General features: G+C 49.0%; 1 protein-coding gene across 2 annotated transcripts in view; it reads left to right on the forward strand.

The window, feature by feature from the left end:
* The window catches only part of LOC146019716 (uncharacterized), a 61,034-nt gene that overhangs the window by 20,253 nt on the left and 18,749 nt on the right, over nucleotides 1-22,032 (forward strand). For both annotated transcript variants that reach the window (XM_083152212.1, XM_083152213.1), the window contains one exon: nucleotides 414-528. In XM_083152212.1, the coding sequence (XP_083008338.1) occupies nucleotides 414-528 (115 nt within the window). The remainder of the gene's footprint in view (nucleotides 1-413; nucleotides 529-22,032) is intronic.

Consider the following 22,032-nt stretch of genomic DNA (forward strand, 5'->3'; position numbering starts at 1 on the left):
GGTATACTGGAGTATATGTGGGTGTAGAACGCAGCTCATCATGGCCGGAGGGAGTATTGGGGTACACTGGATTATATGTGGGTGTAGAACGCAGCTCATCATGGCCGGGGGGAGTATTGGGGTACACTGAAGTGTGGGTGGGTGTAGAACGCAGCTCAGCATGGCCGGGGGGGAGTATTGGGGTACACTGGATTATATGTGGGTGTAGAACGCAGCTCATCATGGCCGGGGGGAGTATTGGGGTACACTGGAGTATATGTGGGTGTAGAACACAGCTCAGCATGGCCGGGGGGAGTATTGGGGTACATTGGATTATATGTGGGTGTAGAACGCAGCTCAGCATGGCCGGGGGGAGTATTGGGGTACACTGGAGATGGGTGTATAATGCCGGTATTACTCTCCTTTACATGCAGGCAGCAGGACTTGTACCGTATCCTGAAAGCGTACACTGTGTACCGGCCAGAGGAGGGATACTGCCAGGCGCAGGCTCCGGTAGCTGCGGTACTTCTCATGCATATGCCTGCTGAGGTAATAACTGCTCTCCTTGTACCTGGTACTGCTGCACTGAGGGACTAGCTCAGATATGGCAGTGTTCATCCAGCTCTACTCTTCTGTGTTATTAGGTCTCAGATATATGCACATCATTGTTATATATAGAAATGTAATATACAGATAGTATATCACGTGTTGTGTAATTCTTCCGCAGCACGGAATATTCTCTAGTCCAGCTGTTCTCCAACTGTGCGTCCCGACCTTCTCAGCATGGGGTCGCAATTCCGTGTTGCTGACCCATCAGGCTGATGACTTTTGTAATCTCAGTCAGTGATTCAAGGAGGCTGAAAAATCTGTTGAATTGTCTGTTATTTTAGAATCCTCCCATCACTGTGTGCCCCCACAATGCTGCCATGTATGTGCTGTCTGCTGACTACACCTGTGATGTGATGGGTTATGGTATATCAGACTCCTCCCATCACTCTGTGCCTCCACAATGCTGCCATGTATGTGCCGTCTGCTGACTACACGTGTGATGTGATGGGTTATGGTATATCAGACTCCTCCCATCACTCTGTGCCCCCACAATGCTGCCATGTATGCGCTGTCTGCTGACTACACATGTGATGTGATGTGTATGGTATATCAGACTCCTCCCATCACTCTGTGCCTCCACAATGCTGCCATGTATGTGCTGTCTGCTGACTACACGTGTGATGTGATGGGTTATGGTATATCAGACTCCTCCCATCACTCTGTGCCTCCACAATGCTGCCATGTATGTGCTGTCTGCTGACTACACATGTGATGTGATGGGTTATGGTATATCAGACTCCTCCCATCACTCTGTGCCTCCACAATGCTGCCATGTATGTGCTGTCTGCTGACTATACATATGATGTGATGGGTTATGGTATATCAGACTCCTCCCATCACTCTGTGCCTCCACAATGCTGCCGTGTATGTGCTGTCTGCTGACTACACATGTGATGTGATGGGTTATGGTATATCAGACTCCTCCCATCACTCTGTGCCTCCACAATGCTGCCATGTATGTGCTGTCTGCTGACTACACGTGTGATGTGATGGGTTATGGTATATCAGACTCCTCCCATCACTCTGTGCCGCCACAATGCTGCCATGTACGTGCTGTCTGCTGACTACACATGTGATGTGATAGGTTTTGGTATATCAGACTCCTCCCATCACTCTGTGCCTCCACAATGCTGCCGTGTATGTGCTGTCTGCTGACTACACGTGTGATGTGCTGGGTTATGGTATATCAGACTCCTCCCATCACTCTGTGCCTCCACAATGCTGCCATGTATGTGTTGTCTGCTGACTACACGTGTGATGTGTTATGGTATATCAGACTCCTCCCATCACTCTGTGCCTCCACAATGCTGCCATGTATGTGCTGTCTGCTGACTACACCTGTGATGTGATTGGTTATGGTATATCAGACTCCTCCCATCACTCTGTGCCGCCACAATGCTGCCATGTACGTGCTGTCTGCTGACTACACATGTGATGTGATTGGTTATGGTATATTAGACTCCTCCCATCACTCTGTGCCCCCACAATGCTGCCATGTATGTGCTGTCTGCTGACTACACCTGTGATGTGATTGGTTATGGTATATTAGACTCCTCCCATCACTCTGTGCCTCCACAATGCTGCCATGTATGTGCTGTCTGCTGACTACACGTGTGATGTGATGAGTTATGGTATATTAGACTCCTCCCATCACTCTGTGCCTCCACAATGCAGCCATGTATGTGCTGTCTGCTGACTACACGTGTGATGTGATGGGTTATGGTATATCAGACTCCTCCCATCACTCTGTGCCCGCACAATGCTGCCATGTATGTGCTGTCTGCTGACTACACGTGTAATGTGATGGGTTATGGTATATCAGACTCCTCCCATCACTCTGTGCCCCCACAATGCTGCCATGTATGTGCTGTCTGCTGACTACACGTGTCATGTGATGTGATGGGTTATGGTATATCAGACTCCTCCCATCACTTTGTGCCTCCACAATGCTGCCATGTATGTGCTGTCTGCTGACTACACATGTGATGTGATGTGTATGGTATATCAGACTCCTCCCATCACTCTGTGCCTCCACAATGCTGCCATGTATGTGCTGTCTGCTGACTACACGTGTGATGTGATGGGTTATGGTATATCAGACTCCTCCCATCACTCTGTGCCTCCACAATGCTGCCATGTATGTGCTGTCTGCTGACTACACATGTGATGTGATGGGTTATGGTATATCAGACTCCTCCCATCACTCTGTGCCTCCACAATGCTGCCATGTATGTGCTGTCTGCTGACTACTTGTGTGATGTGATGGGTTATGGTATATCAGACTCCTCCCATCACTCTGTGCCGCCACAATGCTGCCATGTACGTGCTGTCTGCTGACTACACATGTGATGTGATAGGTTTTGGTATATCAGACTCCTCCCATCACTCTGTGCCTCCACAATGCTGCCGTGTATGTGCTGTCTGCTGACTACACGTGTGATGTGCTGGGTTATGGTATATCAGACTCCTCCCATCACTCTGTGCCTCCACAATGCTGCCATGTATGTGTTGTCTGCTGACTACACGTGTGATGTGTTATGGTATATTAGACTCCTCCCATCACTCTGTGCCTCCACAATGCTGCCATGTATGTGCTGTCTGCTGACTACACGTGTGATGTGATGTGTTATGGTATATCAGACTCCTCCCATCACTCTGTGCCTCCACAATGCTGCCATGTATGTGCTGTCTGCTGACTACACGTGTGATGTGATGGGCTATCGTATATTAGACTCCTCCCATCACTCTGTGCCCCCACAATGCTGCCATGTATGTGCTGTCTGCTGACTACACCTGTGATGTGATGGGTTATGGTATATTAGACTCCTCCCATCACTCTGTGCCTCCACAATGCTGCCATGTATGTGCTGTCTGCTGACTACACGTGTGATGTGCTGGGTTATGGTATATTAGACTCCTCCCATCACTCTGTGCCTCCACAATGCTGCCATGTATGTGTTGTCTGCTGACTACACGTGTGATGTGTTATGGTATATTAGACTCCTCCCATCACTCTGTGCCTCCACAATGCTGCCATGTATGTGCTGTCTGCTGACTACACGTGTGATGTGATGTGTTATGGTATATCAGACTCCTCCCATCACTCTGTGCCTCCACAATGCTGCCATGTATGTGCTGCCTGCTGACTACACGTGAGATGTGATGGGTTATGGTATATCAGACTCCTCCCATCACTCTGTGCCCCCACAATGCTGCCATGTATGTGCTGTCTGCTGACTACACAAGTGATGTGATGGGTTATGGTATATCAGACTCCTCCCATCACTCTGTGCCTCCACAATGCTGCCATGTATGTGCTGTCTGCTGACTACACAAGTGATGTGATGGGTTATGGTATATCAGACTCCTCCCATCACTCTGTGCCTCAACAATGCTGCCATGTATGTGCTGTCTGCTGACTACACATGTGATGTGATGGGTTATGGTATATCAGACTCCTCCCATCACTCTGTGCCTCCACAATGCTGCCATGTATGTGCTGTCTGCTGACTACACGTGTGATGTGATGGGTTATGGTATATCAGACTCCTCCCATCACTCTGTGCCCCCACAATGCTGCCATGTATGTGCTGCCTGCTGACTACACGTGTGATGTGATGGGTTATGGTATATTAGACTCCTCCCATCACTCTGTGCCTCCACAATGCTGCCATGTATGTGCTGTCTGCTGACTACACGTGTGATGTGATGTGTATGGTATATTAGACTCCTCCCATCACTCTCTGCCTCCACAATGCTGCCATGTATGTGCTGTCTGCTGACTACACGTGTGATGTGATGGGTTATGGTATATTAGACTCCTCCCATCACTCTGTGCCTCCACAATGCTGCCATGTATGTGCTGCCTGCTGATTACACGTGTGATGTGAGGGGTTACGGTATATTAGACTCCTCCCATCACTCTGCCCCCACAATGCTGCCATGTATGTGCTGACTGCACATGTAATGGGTTATGTGTTATATTAGACTCCTCCCATCACTCTGTGCCTCCACAATGCTGCCATGTATGTGCTGTCTGCTGACTACACGTGTGATGTGATGGGTTATGGTATATCAGACTCCTCCCATCACTCTGTGCCTCCACAATGCTGCCATGTATGTGCTGTCTGCTGACTACACGTGTGATGTGATGGGTTATGGTATATCAGACTCCTCCCATCACTCTGTGCCCCCACAATGCTGCCGTGTATGTGCTGTCTGCTGACTACACGTGTGATGTGATGGCTTATGGTATATCAGACTCCTCCCATCACTCTGTGCCTCCACAATGCTGCCATGTATGTGCTGTCTGCTGACTACACATGTGATGTGATGGGTTATGGTATATCAGACTCCTCCCATCACTCTGTGCCTCCACAATGCTGCCATGTATGTGCTGTCTGCTGACTACACATGTGATGTGATGGGTTATGGTATATCAGACTCCTCCCATCACTCTGTGCCCCCACAATGCTGCCATGTATGTGCTGTCTGCTGACTACACGTGTGATGTGATGGGTTGTGGTATATTAGACTTCTCCCATCACTCTGTGCCTCCACAATGCTGCCATGTATGTGCTGTCTGCTGACTACACATGTGATGGGTTATGGTATATCAGACTCCTCCCATCACTCTGTGCCCCCACAATGCTGCCATGTATGTGCTGTCTGCTAACTACATGTGTGATGTGATGGGTTATGGTATATCAGACTCCTCCCATCACTCTGTCCCTCCACAATGCTGCCATGTATGTGCTGTCTGCTGACTACACGTGTGATGTGATGGGTTATGGTATGTCAGACTCCTCCCATCACTCTGTGCCTCCACAATGCTGCCATGTATGTGCTGTCTGCTGACTACATGTGTGATGTGATGGGTTATGGTATGTCAGACTCCTCCCATCACTCTGTGCCTCCACAATGCTGCCATGTATGTGCTGTCTGCTGACTACACGTGTGATGGGTTATTGTATATCAGACTCCTCCCATCACTCTGTGCCTCCACAATGCTGCCATGTATGTGCTGTCCGCTGACTACACGTGTGATGTGATGGGTTATGGTATATCAGACTCCTCCCATCACTCTGTGCCTCCACAATGCTGCCATGTATGTGCTGTCTGCTGACTACACGTGTGATGTGATGGGTTATGGTATATCAGACTCCTCCCATCACTCTGTGCCCCCACAATGCTGCCATGTATGTGCTGTCTGCTGACTACACGTGTGATGTGATGGGTTATGGTATATCAGACTCCTCCCATCACTCTGTGCCCCCACAATGCTGCCATGTATGTGCTGTCTGCTGACTACACGTGTGATGTGATGGGTTATGGTATATCAGACTCCTCCCATCACTCTGTGCCCCCACAATGCTGCCATGTATGTGCTGTCTGCTGACTACACGTGTGATGTGATGGGTTATGGTATATCAGACTCCTCCCATCACTCTGTGCCCCCACAATGCTGCCATGTATGTGCTGTCTGCTGACTACACGTGTGATGTGATGGGTTATGGTATATCAGACTCCTCCCATCACTCTGTGCCTCCACAATGCTGCCATGTATGTGCTGTCTGCTGACTACACATGTATTATGTGATGGGTTATGGTATATCAGACTCCTCCCATCACTCTGTGCCTCCACAATGCTGCCATGTATGTGCTGTCTGCTGACTACACGTGTGATGTGATGGGTTATGGTATATTAGACTCCTTCCATCACTCTGTGCCTCCACAATGCTGCCATGTATGTGCTCTCTGCTGACTACACGTGTGATGTGATGGGTTATGGTATATCAGACTCCTCCCATCACTCTGTGCCACCACAATGCTGCCATGTCTGTGCTGTCTGCTGACTACACGTGTGATGTGATGGGTTATGGTATATTAGACTCCTCCCATCACTCTGTGCCTCCACAATGCTGCCATGTATGTGCTGTCTGCTGACTACACATGTGATGTGATGGGTTATGGTATATTAGACTCCTTCCATCACTCTGTGCCCCCACAATGCTGCCATGTATGTGCTGTCTGCTGACTACACATGTGATGTGATGGGTTATGGTATATTAGACTCCTTCCATCACTCTGTGCCTCCACAATGCTGCCATGTATGTGCTCTCTGCTGACTACACGTGTGATGTGATGGGTTATGGTATATCAGACTCCTCCCATCACTCTGTGCCCCCACAATGCTGCCATGTATATGCTGTCTGCTGACTACACGTGTGATGGGATGGGTTATGGTATATCAGACTCCTCCCATCACTCTGTGCCCCCACAATGCTGCCATGTATGTGCTGTCTGCTGACTACACGTGTGATGTGATGGGTTATGGTATATCAGACTCCTCCCATCACTCTGTGCCTCCACAATGCTGCCATGTATGTGCTGTCTGCTGACTACACGTGTGATGTGATGGGTTATGGTATATCAGACTCCTCCCATCACTCTGTGCCCCCACAATGCTGCCATGTATGTGCTGTCTGCTGACTACACGTGTGATGTGATGGGTTATGGTATATCAGACTCCTCCCATCACTCTGTGCCTCCACAATGCTGCCATGTATGTGCTGTCTGCTGACTACACGTGTGATGGGATGGGTTATGGTATATCAGACTCCTCCCATCACTCTGTGCCTCCACAATGCTGCCATGTATGTGCTGTCTGCTGACTACACGTGTGATGTGATGGGTTATGGTATATCAGACTCCTCCCATCACTCTGTGCCTCCACAATGCTGCCATGTATGTGCTGTCTGCTGACTACACGTGTGATGGGATGGGTTATGGTATATCAGACTCCTCCCATCACTCTGTGCCCCCACAATGCTGCCATGTATGTGCTGTCTGCTGACTACACGTGTGATGTGATGGGTTATGGTATATCAGACTCCTCCCATCACTCTGTGCCTCCACAATGCTGCCATGTATGTGCTGTCTGCTGACTACACGTGTGATGTGATGGGTTATGGTATATCAGACTCCTCCCATCACTCTGTGCCCCCACAATGCTGCCATGTATGTGCTGTCTGCTGACTACACGTGTGATGTGATGGGTTATGGTATATCAGACTCCTCCCATCACTCTGTGCCTCCACAATGCTGCCATGTATGTGATGTCTGCTGACTACACGTGTGATGTGATGGGTTATGGTATATCAGACTCCTCCCATCGCTCTGCCTCAACAATGCTGCCATGTATGTGCTGTCTGCTGACTACACGTGTGATGTGATGGGTTATGGTATATCAGACTCCTCCCATCACTCTGTGCCTCCACAATGCTGCCATGTATGTGATGTCTGCTGACTACACGTGTGATGTGATGGGTTATGGTATATCAGACTCCTCCCATCGCTCTGTGCCTCAACAATGCTGCCATGTATGTGCTGTCTGCTGACTACACGTGTGATGTGATGGGTTATGGTATATCAGACTCCTCCCATCACTCTGTGCCTCCACAATGCTGCCATGTATGTGCTGTCTGCTGACTACACGTGTGATGTGATGGGTTATGGTATATCAGACTCCTCCCATCACTCTGTGCCTCCACAATGCTGCCATGTATGTGCTGTCTGCTGACTACACGTGTGATGTGATGGGTTATGGTATATCAGACTCCTCCCATCACTCTGTGCCTCCACAATGCTGCCATATATGTGCTGTCTGCTGACTACACGTGTGATGGGATGGGTTATGGTATATCAGACTCCTCCCATCACTCTGTGCCCCCACAATGCTGCCATGTATGTGCTGTCTGCTGACTACACGTGTGATGTGATGGGTTATGGTATATCAGACTCCTCCCATCACTCTGTGCCTCCACAATGCTGCCATGTATGTGCTGTCTGCTGACTACACGTGTGATGTGATGGGTTATGGTATATCAGACTCCTCCCATCACTCTGTGCCCCCACAATGCTGCCATGTATGTGCTGTCTGCTGACTACACGTGTGATGTGATGGGTTATGGTATATCAGACTCCTCCCATCACTCTGTGCCTCCACAATGCTGCCATGTATGTGCTGTCTGCTGACTACACATGTGATGGGTTATGGTATATTAGACTCCTCCCATCGCTCTGTGCCTCAACAATGCTGCCATGTATGTGCTGTCTGCTGACTACACGTGTGATGTGATGGGTTATGGTATATCAGACTCCTCCCATCACTCTGTGCCTCCACAGTGCTGCCATGTATGTGCTGCCTGCTGACTACACATGGGATGTGATGGGTTATGGTATATCAGACTCCTCCCATCACTCTGTGCCTCCACAATGCTGCCATGTATGTGCTGTCTGCTGACTACACGTGTGATGTGATGGGTTATGGTATATTAGACTCCTCCCATCCCTCTGTACCCCCACAATGCTGCCATGTATGTGCTGTCTGCTAACTACACGTGTCATGTGATGGGTTATGGTATATTAGACTCCTCCCATCACTCTGTGCCTCCACAATGCTGCCATGTATGTGCTGTCTGCTGACTACACGTGTGATGGGTTATGGTATATCAGACCCCTCCCATCACTCTGTGCCCCCACAATGCTGCCATGTATGTGCTGTCTGCTGACTACACGTGTGATGTCCTTCTGTAGTAACTTGCTGGGTCCTGTAAAGAATTTTATTGTCTGATGGGGTCCCAGGGCAAAACAGTTTGAGGAGCGCTGCTCTAGTCCTTACATATGTCCCCACAGGAGTATCATCATTCTGTTGCTTATCATGTATTATTGCTACGATACTTATTTTAGTATTCTGGCAAGATTTCTATGAATATATGCAGTTTTCAATGTTCTTGTGGCCGGAGACTAATTACTCCTAGAACATGTGTGTAACCCAGGGGTTCCCAAACTTTTTTGACTCACAGCACCCCAAAGCATCAGAATTTTTTTCGCGGCACCCCTAGGCTAAAGGTTTCTCATTGATAAAGTCAGAAACAAATATTAAATTAAATAAATTGTGTTTATATCTCATCTTTAGGATCAGTTATGTGGTAATGGACAAAATGTACTTCTGTTTGTCCATAATTTGACTATTATATTAGATATAAATAACTTGAATTGGCCCTGGACCATCAACCCAGGGCACCCCTGCAAGTTCCCCAAGGCACCCCAGGGTGCCGCGGCACACAGTTTGGGAACCACTGGTGTAACCACTTACAGCGTTTTTGGGGATGAACGCTGCGCTGATTAATGAAAACAGGTTGGTTTGACTGGAAGAATCCACACTTAAGGTGCCCACACATGGTACAATTATTGTATGCAATTTGGACTAGATCGCATCGCATAGGTTTTGCAAAGAGATACCTTTTTTGCTGTGCGATGGGAGCGCGCATCTCCTCACACCTGGCAATTGTACTGTGTATGGGCACCTTTAGACTTGTACTTAATATTTATCTGAGTCAAGTCCGGTGACACAGCTACGATGGGATGTAGGAGGGTCCGCAGGAGCCAGGCGCCTATGCTTCAAGTCTTTGGGAGCAGGCTCCTCTCTTCTGCATCCCACAATGCCTCAGTTTGTTTTAGGTGCCCACAGGAGTGGCTGACAGAAGCGCGTCCTGTCAGCTCTCTGTGTGCGGAGGGAAGCGGCTGCTCCCTCTGCACAGCGCTTACCTCTGGCTAACAAGAGGTTTCCTGGGCTCCGGGGAGTTCTAACCAGCTGCTTGTTTAGAAGGGGTTCTTGGGGACGGACCCCCCGCGATGGCGCCAGCCATCTTGGACTGAGCTTAAAGACTGAAATCCCCTAGGGGAGTTGACGTCTTACGCAGGAGTCCAGCGCTGCTGGACAACTCCAAGTGGTCCCTTTGTGAGGGGAGTTACTGGAGGTGAGGAGAGGCACTAATGGGAGCAGCTGAAGGGGGAAAGGCACCAAAAGGCTACCCTCCCCACTGAAGCAGAGACTTGGTCTCTTCCTGCTCTATGCACTGGCGCCATTTCTCTCCAGACTGCAGAGCTGAAACTGGGCAAATCTTCTACACAGAGGTCTCTCCTGGAAATCGCTTCCCCCGCTGATCGCTGGCAACAGAACATTCACAGATAAGTACACTGGTGCATTACTCTGTGCATTGTTTTCTGAACATGGCTGACGAGTGCGCTTCTGTTGCTGGGGAGGAGGGAGCGAGTGGCGTGTTTTATTATTGCAACAAATGTAATGCAAAATTCACATGTGAACAAGGGGACCATGGGGAATTGTGCCCTTCCTGTGATGCTGTTCCCTGTGGGTCACGGACTCTTAGGGAACTGAGCCAGCTTGGCCTATGGCTTTAGGAAGGTCCATGAATGCCTTAACAGAGGCTTTGAACAGGCAAAAGGATTCCTTGTTAGGGTCTCCTGGACATGGTCTTTCATCTCAGGCTTCTGGGGGGGTCTCTTACCCCAGCGCAGGGGGACCCCATTTTGCTGCAGGCTATTTGGGTTGGACCAAGAGTGAGGAAACTGATACTTCAGTTTCGGCCATTGAAGATTTAATACTGGCTGTTAAGCAGGAAAAACCCTGCACACTTTGTGTTTAAGAAAAGTCGCAAGGACCCTGTGTCTTTTCCTTCAGATGAAGGGATGGTTTCTTTGCTGGGGGGAAGCTGGAAAATCCCCAGAAAAGAGATTGTTAATGATCAAAAAATATGCAAATATTTACCCCATGCCGGAGGATCATGTTAAGATATGGGAAAAGATTCCATTGGTTGATGCATCTGTGGCCAGATTATCTAAAGCCACGGCCTTACCAGTGCAAGGTGGTGCAGAGTTTCCCTGGAAACCCTGCCCTTCAAGGGGGAGTTACTCTTTGGGTCTGAATTAGAGGACATTATAAAGCAGGCTACGGGGGGGGGGGGGGTGTGTGTGTGTGTGTGTGTGTGTGTGTGTGTGTGTGTGTGTTTCAGGACAGGTGGAAAGAGACCACCGGGGATCTCTGGGTTTAATCCATTGTTTCCGAAGGTTACCGGATGTAAGGGAATGGGGACCACCTACCCTGCCCTACCTCCGTTGCCTCGAGCTGGAGTTGGCGGACGCGTGCGGAACTAGGCTTCGCCAATAATAGCCGCGTCCGAAGGAGCTGGTTAGTCCAGCTCCAACCCCGATGCCACCTGGTCTTGAGAGTGACAACACGCCCACCAAGGCCAGAGGAGAGCAAGGGGACAACTAACTAACCCGACTCTAGGATAGGGGTCCCTGGATTCCCCGAGGGGTGACGATACTAGGCGGTAACCCTTATGGGACGCAACAATGCGTAACGATGAAACAAAGAATAAATGGCAACAATGCCCAAGAGATGTTATATACAGAAATAGCAACAATGCTACAGAAGATGATATATAAAATGGCAACAATGCTTAAAGAGATGTAATATAAAGAAATAGCAACAATGCCACAGGAGATGATATATAAATGGCAACAATGCTTAAAGAGATGTAATATAAAGAAATACGCCGTATAGCAGGAGGGAACACAGGGTGACCCCTGACTTATCTGGAAGGAGATGGAACCACAGATAAGCCCCTTCAGACCTCCTAGGATGGCGAACCCTCACTGCACGGCGATCCTCAGGCACCAGAATAACGGCAGGAAGAGACCAGGCAAGGCAAACCAGGCAAGGAAAAAAGGATCCTCCAACAGGCTCCAGGACCAGGAACACGATCTCAGCATCAGGCTGAAAGGACGCTATAACCGGCGTCTGTCTGAGAGAGACGCCGGCTTATATTTGAATTAGCCGCCCCCTGTGGCGACATCACTTCCGGTCCGTCCTGCAGAGTCTTCCCCCTGCAGAGACGGCCGCAGCGGAAGTTCGGGGCGTTGCCTAGCAACGTCCCCGAAGCTTCCCGGTGACGTGTGCCGGAAGATGGCCGCCGTCCTAGCAGCGCAGACGCTGCCGGGGGAGTTGGACGGCGGCGACGCCAGGTACGGCGCCTAACACCAGATAAATCTCAGGGGTCCTCCCCCTCGCAGATTTCTCCCTACTCCCTTGCCGTGGACCGCATCGCTGAGGTCCGCACTCCTGGGAGCAGCCTTGTCCCTCAAGGAGAAGGGGGTGGTGATCCCGATACCTCAGGAGGAGAGAAAGAAGGGATTTTATTCTATCCTGTTCTTAGTACCCAAACCGGACGGATCTTTCAGACCCATTCTAAATGTGAAATCTTTAAATCTGCATTTTTGGGTGCATCAATTTTGCATGGAGTCTCTGCGCTCGGTGCTTTTAAGCATAGAACCGGGAGAGTTTCTGGCATCAGTAGATATTCAGGATGCGTACCTCCATGTGCCTATCCACAAGGAACATCAGTCCCTGCTCTGGTTTGCCATTGGAGAGAACCATTGACAGTTTCAGGCTCTGCCGTTTGGTCTGGCGACGGCCCCAAGGGTATTCACAAAAGTGATGGCAGTCATGGCTGCAGCCCTCAGACAGAAGGGAATAATAATTATTCCTTATCTGGACGACCTTCTATTCAAGGCGGAGTCAGCGGAGAAGCTTCAGGAACATCTGAGCATCGCGACCCAATTCTTACTAGACATGGGATGGGTACTAAATCTACCCAAGTCTCATTTGACACCCACACAGAGTCTGCGTTTTCTGGGGGTGATCCTAGATACGCACCTGCACAGGGTTTTTCTACCAGAACCCAAGGCAGTGGAAATTCGGCAGATGGTTTTAGCATTTTTTGCAAGCACCTGCACCTACGGTGTGGCAAGGAGTACGGTTGCTTGGGAAAATGGTGGCAATGTTCCAAACTCTTCAGTTTGACAGGTTCCATTCAAGGATTTTCCAATGGAACATCCTGGCTTGTTGGTCGGGAAACGCAAAGACCATGAAACAGGAAAGGTTGTTTCTGTCTCAGGAATCGAGAGAATCCCTGATCTGGTGGACAGAAGTGGAGATTTTACAGCTGGGACGTTCCCTCCGCTCCTGGGATTGGCTGGTCATCACGACTGATGCCAGTCTCAGGGGTTGGGGGGGGGCGGTAGTTCCTCATCTACGGCTACAGTGCCTCTTGTCAAAGGACGAATCCAGTCTTACCATCAATATTGTGGAACTTCGGGCTGTCTGGAATGCGTTTCTACAGGCGGAGGAGTTCCTGAAAGGATCACCATTGAGGGTACAGTCCGACAATGCCACAACAGTGGCTTATCTGAGCCATCAGGGCGGGACCCGCAGCATGATGGCAATGAAGGAAGTCTCATGGATTTTTACTTGGGCAGAGATTAACGTTCCTGTGTTGTCAGCTGTCTTCATTCCAGGGATCAGGAATGTGGAAGCGGACTTCCTCAGCAGGGTGACTCTGCTGGAGGGGGAATGGTCCCTTCATCGGGAAGTGTTTCAGGAGATTGTAGATCGCTGGGGTCTACCAGACATAGACCTGATGGTGACAAGGAGCAACTTTCAGGTACCGAGATTTTGTTCTCGAGCAAGGGATCCAACAGCTTGGGCAGTGGATGCCATGACAGTTCCTTGGAATTTTCACATGGTTTACATATTCCCTCCGTTTCCCATGCTCCCGTGGGTATTGTGAAGGGTCAGGGCGTGCAAACTATTCTAATTGCCCCGGATTGGCCCAGGAGGTCGTGGTACTCCGACATACTGAGATTGTCGACGGATTCTTGGCGGCTCCCTCTTCGACAGGATTTGCTAAAGCAAGGACCGTTTCTTCACACGGACCCAGCTCGTCTCAATTTGACGGCGTGGCTTATGAAACCTCCTTATTGAAGAAGAAGAAGGGGTTTTCTGATGCTGTTATACAGACCATGCTTAGGGCTCGTAAGCCCGTGTCTGCAGCCAATTATCATCGGTTCTGGAAGTAATATATTAGGTGGTGTGAACGCCAAAAAGTTTACACCTCTAGGTTCAATGGAGACTTTTAGATTTCCTGCAGGATGGTTTCTCTACAGGGCTCAGTCTGCAGTCTTTGAAAGTTCAAATATCTGCATTGTCGATTTTTCTTTCAAAAACGGGTGGCCTTGTTACCAGAGGTTCAGACCTTCTTACAGGGTGTAACTAGACTTAAACCTTCTTACAGGCAGCCGGTAGCGCCTTGGGATTTGTCTTTGGTTCTGTCAGTTTTGCAAAACCCTCCTTTTGAACCTTTAAGGTCAGCTAAACTTAAATATGTTTCTTGGAAACTGACGTTTTTGTCGGCCATCGCCTCAGCTAGGTGTGTGTCGGAGTTGGGTGCCGTGTCCTGCAAGTCACCATTTTTGATTTTTCATGATGATAAGGCTACCCAAATTCCTACCTAAGGTAGTGTCTTCTTTTCATTTAAACCAGGACATTGTTCTTCCGGTGTTTTCTCCCCCTGAAGGGGTACGAAATAGGGACAAATTAATGAAATTGGACGTGATTCGCGCCTTGCGAATTTACGTGGATAGGGTAAAGGACATTGCTTTTGGTGTTGTATGATGTGCATAAGATTGGGTGACCTGCTTCAAAGCAGACCATCGCTCATTGGTTGAGATCAACTATTGCCTTTGCCTACTGTAAAGCAGGTAGGCCTGTTCCGTCACGGATAAATGCACATACCACCAGGTCAGTTGCTTCCTCGTGGACTGCGCCATGGGGCTACAGCAGAGCAGTTGTGCAGGGCTGCCACTTGGTCCTCTGTTCACACCTTTACCAAATTCTACAGGTTTCATGAGTTTGCGTCGGAGGACGCTTCATTTGGATGGGCAGTGATGAGAACTGGCAGTCTGAGCGTACCCTCCCAAAGGACCGGCTTGTGAACGTCCCAAGGTGGTTAGCTGTGTCACCGGACTGGACGAAGGAGAAAAGGGGATTTTTGTAAGAACTTACCGTTCGAACCCCTTTCTTTGAGTCCAGTCCGGTGACACAGCGATCCCTCCCTTATGCTCAGTAAGTTGTACCGTTCACGTGTGGTCATGTTATGGTTATGTGAGTTTGCATATATGATGTTCAGGCATTGTACTGAGTTTTGTATCCTAGTTTACTCTTGAAGTTGAACTGATGCATTGTGGGATGCAGAAGGGAGGAGCCTGCTCCCAAAGACTTGAAGCATAGGTGCCTGGCTCCTGGAGGACCCTCCTACATCCCATCGTAGCTGTCTCACCGGACTGGACTCAGAGAAAGGGGTTCAACGGCAAGGTCTTACAAAAATCTACTTTTTCTAAGTTAAACAATAAAAATATATGTATGTATATAACATGCGGTTGTATCCCTAATACATAATAAATATCGGGGAATTGGGATTTACCCGTGCACTGTAGACTGGTAAATATAGGTATTTGTGCTGTGCTCCGCTCCTCTTTGTATATGTGTGTGATGAATGACAGAGGCTGGGTATTGTGGCAAAAGAATGAATCACTTTAAATTTATGTTTATTTGATGCATCCATGTAATTGAACCATCGTGCCATTTATGTATGACAATAATATATGGATAACAGATGTTATTAAGTATTATTAAGTATTCATGTCGTTTTACCCACAGTAAAGTGATTCATTCTTTTGCAACAATATCCAGCCTCTGTCATTCATCACTCACATATACAAAGAGGAGCGGAGCGCAGCACAAATACCTATATTTACCAGTCTACATAATAAATATATACTGTAAACCATATGGTCTCACTTGTATTTCTCTGTCCTCCACTAGGTGGCACTGGAGAGTTACAGTGGGGAATAGAAGCACAACCACAGGGAGCTTGGGCACTTTAATAGAAATTGCTAGTGACTAACTCCTCCCCCTCTACTTCTTTTCCTAGGCAGTCTTAAGGTGCCCACACACTAGAACGATTTTTTTCCGATAAATCGGCCGATATATCATCCAATGTTTACCGATAATCGGCCGATAATGGTCCGATGCGCGCTCCCGTGGATCTTTTGCTGAATCTTCTGATCTTACGTGCTGCACAAAAGATCAAAACATTTAACAAAAGATCCATAGGAACGCACACGGGAAAGATGTGCGCTTGCCTGAAATCTTTTGTCCAGGATGGAAAAAAGATTTCAAGGCTAATTTATGCGCACATCTTACGATCGCAGATCTTTCTAGTGTGTGGGCACCTTTAGTTTGTGCCCTGCTCACTCTTGGGATTTTGCAATCAGCAGGAGGACAGGCAGGTAGCACCCTGTTGGAGGGTTCGGTCGCAGCTGCATACAGCTTGCCTCCGATTACCAGGCTGCTGGGACCACTGTCCCTGAGGTGCGGTCACCGCTGCACGCAGCGCTCCTCATGGACCGCTTCAGCCTCGCCGCCACCAACAAAAAGGCAGGGGTAAGTATACCCTGGCCCCCTAGGGCGGCTATACCGGCACCGTTAAAAAGTGCGCCTTTTGTTATGGGCGGAGCTTAGCGTGACATTGGTGACGGCCGCCTGTCAGTGTGCTTCAGCCTAGTTCCTCCTCTCTGAGGCTGAGGAGTCACCAGGCGGGGGCCATTATACAGACAGCGATGCGGATCTCCCTCCTGGACGTGCTGTGGCCGCTCATCCAGAACTGTGAGTCTCACAGTCGGGACAGGAGAGCATAGGACTGTGTCCTAAGGTGTTAGCCATAGATAGATAGATAGATAGATAGATAGATAGATATATATATATATTATTCTAACACAGTCAATCACCAAAAAAAACCTGAGGAGTGCCGACTATTATTTCTGCTTGTTGCATAAATACTTTGTTTTGTATTCTGACCATCTGTTTCTATACTCCTCTCCTGTCCAGTATTTCCTTTCTTTTATACTATGTGTGCTGTGGTTGTATGATATGGCTAGGGGTACTGTACCTCCAAAAAGATTGCCAGCAAAAAATGCGGCTCTAAGTTCACCCCAGAGTCTGTGGGCACTGCTGTGAGACCCTTGTACAGCAGCCCCCCCCCCCCCCCCCCCCTGGTTCTGGCCCCGTCTCAGGACATACCAGGGTGGGCTTCTCAATTATCCACAGTCATATCTCAGCTTCTAGACAGGACAGAGACGCTGCGTTGGAGGGGTTATCTGGAGCATTAACCCCAGGGACCCCCGCACCCCCTCCTCCTACCCTGGCTCATGCAAAGCTGATTTTTCCTCAGTTGGATGACACTGATGAGGATATGCCAGATCTAGATGAGGGTGCGTTTGATGAGCCTGATGCACAGTCTCTTCTGGATCAGCCAGAGGTGGCTTCTCAGGGCCTAGAGGATTTAATTGAGGCTGTTTTGTTTAACTTGGAATATTACAGAGGAGGAACAACCGGTTATTCAACCTTCTGTTTTTGCTAAAACAATCGGCGGTCTTTCCATCTTCAACTGAGATGGATGACCATTTGAAAAAGGCGTGGTTACACCCTGACCAAAAGTTTCAGGCCTCCGAAAGGTTTTTCTCTGCCTATCCATTTCCTGCTGATAGCAGAAAATGATGTGAATTGCCCCCTTCTGTAGACTCCTCTGTGTCTAGTTTGTCAAAGAAGACAGTCCTTCCTATACTGGAGGCTTCATCCCTTAAGGATGTCTCAGACAGGTGCTTGGAAAGCACCGTTAAAAATATATATACTTCTGCAGGTCTCAAGTGGGGTGTTGGGTCAATAGAGCCATGGAGTTCGGGGTGGGTCAAGTGTCCTCTATCCTAGGGAATGACCCTGCCACTGGTGAGCTGTTACTATTAGAACAGATTCGAGAGGCCGCACGTTACCTGGTAGAAGCCTCTTCAGATGTCTGTCTTCTAGCTGCTCGCATATCTGCTCTTTCTGTTTGAGCTTGCCGCATGCTCCGGTTACCGCAGTGGCATGCAGACTCTAAGCGGTCGGTGGAAGCGTTACCCTTCTCAGGAGACACCCTACTTGGTCCAGAATTGGACAAAATAATATCACAAGCCTCCGGAGGTAAATCCCTTCCTTCCCACAGCAGCTCCTCCTCCTCCACGCAGGAGATTTTGAAGCGGGGCGGGTGGCCAGTCCTTTCGATCCTGTCGCCCAACTACAAAGTTTAGAGACAAATCCCGAGGAGTTGCAGTCAGCTCTCTGGATTTCGGGGAAGGGGGTAGAGGTACTTCCTCTGCAGCCCTCCTCGATGCAACAGCTTCTTCCAAGCCTTCTGCATGACTCCTTCAAACCCAACTCAGGGGACGTCAGGGTGGGCTTGTTGCTTTTCCAACAGATTTGGTCCATATCCTGTCGAGACTCTTGGGTAAGGGACTTGATTGCTTTTGGGTACAAGATGGATTTTCTGTTGCCACCCCCTGTAAGGTTCTTTCCTACAGGTTTGCCAGCTTCTCTAGAAAAAAGCAGGTCCTTGCGGATGGCCATCACCAGACTCCAGGACATGGGGGTAGTGATACCAGTCCCCAAGGCAGAGAGAATGAAAGGATTCTATTCCAGCCTCTTCCTTGTCCCCAAGCCAGATGGCTCAGTCAGGCCAATACTAAACCTCACACACCTCATTCCATACCTGAGGTTCTCCCGATTCAAAATGGAATCGTTGCAATCAGTCAGGGAAGTTTCTGGTATCCATCGATATAAAAGATGCCTACCTGCACATACCCATTTGGCCTCCCCATCAGTCCTACCTGAGGTTTGCAATAAGGCATTGGCATCTTCAATTCTGGGCCTTACCTTTTGGCCTTTCATCGGCGCCCGAGTCTTTACCAAAGTCATGGCAGCCATGATGGAAATCCTGAGAGCGCAGAGGGTAACTATTATTCCTTATTGTTAAAGGCATCGTCCAGAGAGGTTCTCCTACACAACATCCACTGGACTCAGGAAACACTAGTGTCCCATGGGTGGATGCTCAATCTCCCGAAATCTCAGCTCACACCCTCTCAGAGGTTGTTATTTCTGGGAATGACCCTCGATACAGTCCCTACAGGTGTCCGTTCGGGTGGTGCTGCAACACCGAAGGGTGTCGGTTCTTCTTATCACACGCCTACTTTCCTAGTAGGATGGTGTCCACATTCAAGTCAGTACAATACGGCCATTTTGTCACATCTTTTTCTACACCAGCGAGTTTCCCTCTCCCCAGAAGCTCGCGCCTCCCTGGCGTGGTGGCTCAACTCCAAAAATCTTCAGGAGGGCATGCACTGCAGATATTCGGGCACTGGCGGGAAGTGGAGATGGGCAAAACGGGTCAATGAAAAGAGCTGGGACCGTGTGATCAATCCGTGAAAAGATCCGGATCTCTAGACGGGTCCTCGACTCATTTTGGAAAAAAAAAAAAAGACTATTTATGGTTTGAGTGTACTAAGTGTAGTATCTGTTTGTTTTATTTACATTTCACCTGTAATGTAAAGCAAATTTCCTACACTAATCTCACAGGGGCAAACGCAGAATTTTCAGAAGGGGGTTCCAGAGGGGCGGAGCAAAGCACAGAGATGGACACTTAGGTGACCCAGTATATACCAGGATTTTACTACTATTTTTTACTGAGTGTGAGAAAGGAAGTCCCTACCTCCAAGCCTGTAGGTTATATCCACATTTTTGGATCTCATCCCCTGGGCTATATACACCTTCTTGTCCACCTTTGAAGGAATTGTCTCTGGATATCTAACCTTGGATTTTTATCCTTGGCTTTATTCTTCGTCCCTACCCACTCTGATTTTAACTGACTGTACGTGTAAAGGAAAATTGTCCATTACTGCCATTGTTTTCTGGATTTCTGGCCCATATTAGGCCAGGCCATGCCATGCCCCTGATGAAGTCGTGTAGACGAAACGCGTTGGGCTTCCAATAAAGAATTGCTTTTTACATTCGAGGTCTTCGGTTTCATTTCTGAAGTTTACGAATACTCCGTCTGATTAAAAGTGACTCCAGGATCACATCTATTTGGGACTTTTAGTTTGTGGCAAATACCCCTTTTACACCAAAAACCCTGGTCCGACCCTGGTCTTTGAACGCTGGAGTTTCAAGGGTCTGACCCTGCTTTATACTGCATTTACACAGCACTTCGACCTGGGTCGGACCTGGGTCTGCACCATTTACACTGAACCTGGGTCAGCCCTGCCTTTCCTTGTTGATATATATATATATATATATATATTATATATATATATATATATATATAGATATATATAGATATATATAGATATATATAGATATAGATATATATATATATATATATAGATATAGATATATATAGATATCTATAGATATCTAGATATATAGATATATATATATATATATATCTATATAGATATACATATCTATATAGATATATATATATCTATATATCTATATAGATCTATCTATATAGCTTGGAGGGGGTAGAGGGGGGAAGCTGTCCCCGGGTGCTGTGGGGGTAGAGGGGGGAAGCTGTCCCCGGGTGCTGTGGGGGTAGAGGGGGGAAGCTGTCCCCGGGTGCTGCGGGAGGAGGGGGGTCCCTGCGGCTACTGAGTGGAGATGGGGTACCTGTCAGCGGCCAGCCTGACACGGCGCTGCCACTGCTGTATCCCCCCCGCTGCTGTATCTCTTGCGGCGGTCCCTCGGCGGTCAGTGTCGGCGGTCAGTGTCGGCGGTCCCTCTGGCGCAGGGGAAAAGACCCTATGATTGCCGGCGCTGCTGTATCTCCCCCCGGCGGCCGGTCCTTGCGGCGGATGGACAGTCAGTGTCGGCGGTTCCTCTGGCGCAGGGGAAATAGTACTATTTCCCCTGCGCCAGAGGGACCGCCGACACTGACTGTTCATCCGCCGCAAGGACCGGCCGCCGGGGGGAGATACAGCAGCGGCAGCGCCGGCAATCATAGGGTCTTTTCCCCTGCGCCAGAGGGACCGCCGACACTGACCGCCGAGGGACCGCCGACACTGACCGCCGAGGGACCGCCGACACTGACCGCCGAGGGACCGCCGACACCGCCATCCGCCGCAAGAGATACAGCAGCGGGGGAGATACAGCAGTGGCAGCGCCGTGTCAGGCTGGCCGCTGACAGGTACCCCATCTCCACTCAGTAGCCGCAGGGACCCCCCTCCTCCCGCAGCACCTGGGGACAGCTTCCCCAGCGCTGCACGCTGTGGACCCGCAGCGGGACCATTTACACCGCCATTTACACGGGTCCCATCCGTGTTCTACCCAGGTCAGGACCTGGGTAGAGGACCCGTGTAAATGGACACGGATACCCCCCATTTACACCGCCGAGGATCCGGGTCTGACCCGCCGCTGACCCGGATTTTTCGGCGGTGTAAAAGGGGTATAAGTGGTATCACTTGAGCGCACTCTGGACACCCCCCATCCGTATATATATATATATATATATATATATAGTTTCATGTGAAGACCGCACTCGCACTTTAGAATTTAGATAACGCGGGGTGCCAGATAAAGGAGATGCGTATAGAACGAATATCCAATTATAGTCCGGGGTGTGTCCACACCTATGCAGGTGTCGAGTATCCGGCACTCTCCTATTTACAAGTCCAAACAAATTTTGTAAAATCCAAAAGTATGATTTTTAATTTTTCACACGTAGTCACATTGGATCAGTATACAGGTATATATAGAGAATATGCCCCGACGTTTCGATCTTTCTCAAGAGGCTAAAGTTCCTGTGGTTCAAC

This window comes from Crinia signifera, chromosome 7 (assembly GCF_055691185.1).
Source record: "Crinia signifera chromosome 7, ASM5569118v1, whole genome shotgun sequence".
NCBI classification, from domain to species: Eukaryota; Metazoa; Chordata; class Amphibia; order Anura; family Myobatrachidae; genus Crinia; species Crinia signifera.